The sequence below is a fragment of the Merops nubicus genome, unplaced genomic scaffold (genome assembly GCF_000691845.1).
Source record: "Merops nubicus isolate BGI_N331 unplaced genomic scaffold, ASM69184v1 scaffold10859, whole genome shotgun sequence".
Lineage (NCBI taxonomy): Eukaryota > Metazoa > Chordata > Aves > Coraciiformes > Meropidae > Merops > Merops nubicus.
In genome coordinates this window covers 27,970-30,030 of record NW_008633047.1, presented here as the reverse complement: position 1 = coordinate 30,030, position 2,061 = coordinate 27,970, and the positions used below count along the sequence as shown (strand labels likewise).

Here is a 2,061-nt window from a genome sequence, read left to right as displayed (position 1 = left end):
CTGCTCCCCTCAGCCGCCCCCTCCTCCCCTCAGCCGCTCTCTGCGTCCCTCAGCAGCTTCCTCCTTCCCTCAGCCGCTCCTTCCTCCCCCGCCGCCCGTCCCCTCTTCTCCCTACCAGGCCCCGAGGCACTCGGCCCTAGTCGGGACTGCACGGGCCTGAGTGCTGGCTCTGAGCCTTTGAAGGGGTGTGATATAACGCAGGTACTAGAGGGAGGTGCCCTGGTGTGCTCGTGTTTTGCTACAAAACCTGTAGAAGCGGCTTCCTGTGAATCTCCCCTTACCGCTGCGCTGGGCAGCTTGTAGAGATACTCGAGCTGAACAAAGCAGACGTGCTTAGCTGATGAAGCTTTCCAAAAGAACATGTATCCTAGTAATACCAATATGAACCATTACTTCGGTAGGCTTTTACCTTGATGGTTTGCATACAATAGGCCTGCTCTAACAAGTGCTTTTAAAGAGATTTTTGAGGCAGCCTAGCAAGACTAGAAGAGGAGATCTTGGTCCCTTCCAACCTATGCTATTCTATGATTCTACAGCATTGTTGCACATCTCCCTGTATTTCTATTACTTCTGCAGCACAACCTTTTTAAGCAAAGCTGTGGGCACAAGTAGATGTATTCTGTTGTGACAGAGCATTAATTTTGCCCTTTAAAAAACTCCACACCTGATGCATAGAGAAGATACAATCCATGCTTTCCTGATATTTTAAACATATGGGAAGGATATTAGTTAAACTTTTTCCTAGTAGATGTTCTTTTGTTTTGGTTTTTTTTTTTACAAAAGTGAATTTATGCTGAAATGTAAATCTTTGTCCAATTTCTCTGAGCTAAAACACATTCCACAAGTATGGGAAAGTTTTAGGCAGATCCCTGGTATGGTTACCTGGGTAGGTCTGGAAGCTAACTATGGTTACATCTGTTCAAAATCTCACTGAAGCTTTGTTTACTCAATAAACCAAATATTAAGGATGCCTAACATGAAGAGTGGCAAAGTAAGTTGTTAATAATTTGCTTAACCTCTAGAAATTAGCTGCTTAGCTACTGGAGAGAGAACTGAAGTGGGTAGACATCTACCTGACTGTTCCTGACATGATTTCATCTTCTTGGGAGACTTTATTATGGCATTTTTGTACTTAAAAGGTGGCCTGTAGGAAAGATGGGGACAGTCTTTTTAGCAGGGCCTGTGGCAACAGGACAAGGGGAAAGGGTTTTAAACTAAAAGAGTAGATTTAGACCAGATATAAAGATGAAGTTTTTGACAACGAGTGTGGTGAAACACTGGTAGAGGTTGCCCAGAGAGTTGGTAGATGCACCATCCATGGAAACATTCAAGGTCAGGTTGGACAGGGCTCTGAGCAGCCTGATCTTACACTGGTGTACTTCAGGAGCCTGCAGAGGCAGCCTTCAAGAGACTTGGAACTGCCCCTTGCTAAGAAACCAAACTGCAAAGAAATGATCAGGAAAGGTGTTTATTGTTTTCCACAGCCATCTACCTCAGACTGGGAAGGAAGGAGCAGGTCTAGGTGGCTAGTGGTGGCCCTTTGTCACACAGTGTCTTACGTTAGACCTTGGGAACTCTGTGATCTTCAGCCTGAGCAGGGTGATAGTGATGTGTGGTTCCCCTTAGCAAACCTAGGTTTGAAGGTTCTCCTCTCTCTCTGTTTTCAGAGTCAGACTGCAAAATGAGTTGGAAATGATTTATGTATATGTTGAAATTTTTCAGGGGGGAATTCTCATGACAAATTTTTTCTTTCCTGCCATTAGAATTCCACCTGGCTCTTATTCAGCTTCATGTGTCAGCTGCTAAATCAGATAACCTTCAACGAGCCTGTGAACTGGTGAGAGAAGCAGCAGCTAAAGGAGCAAAAGTTGTGGCTCTACCTGTGAGTAAAGAAATAGATGCTGCTGAGCAGCTGTATCTTAAACCCTTTGAAACTTCTTTCTAGTGTTACTCATGCATTATATATTCCTACTTCTCTCTGGATAGCTTAGATGCTCTGTGAGGCTCCAAAATAGGGGGAAAAAAAAGCTCAGGGATTCTGTCCAGTGGCACATGTAAGAG

The 2,061-nt window shown here is 44.5% G+C and overlaps 1 protein-coding gene across 1 annotated transcript in view; it reads left to right on the top strand.

Annotated features, from left to right (window-relative positions):
• Positions 1–1,763: 1,763 nt before the first annotated feature.
• NIT2 (nitrilase family, member 2) overlaps positions 1,764–2,061 on the top strand; it is a gene marked incomplete at its 5' end in the record, with an annotated part of 6,865 nt that continues 6,567 nt past the window's right edge. The window contains one exon of the mRNA XM_008948103.1: positions 1,764–1,882. Coding sequence (XP_008946351.1) covers positions 1,764–1,882 — 119 coding nt within the window. The remainder of the gene's footprint in view (positions 1,883–2,061) is intronic.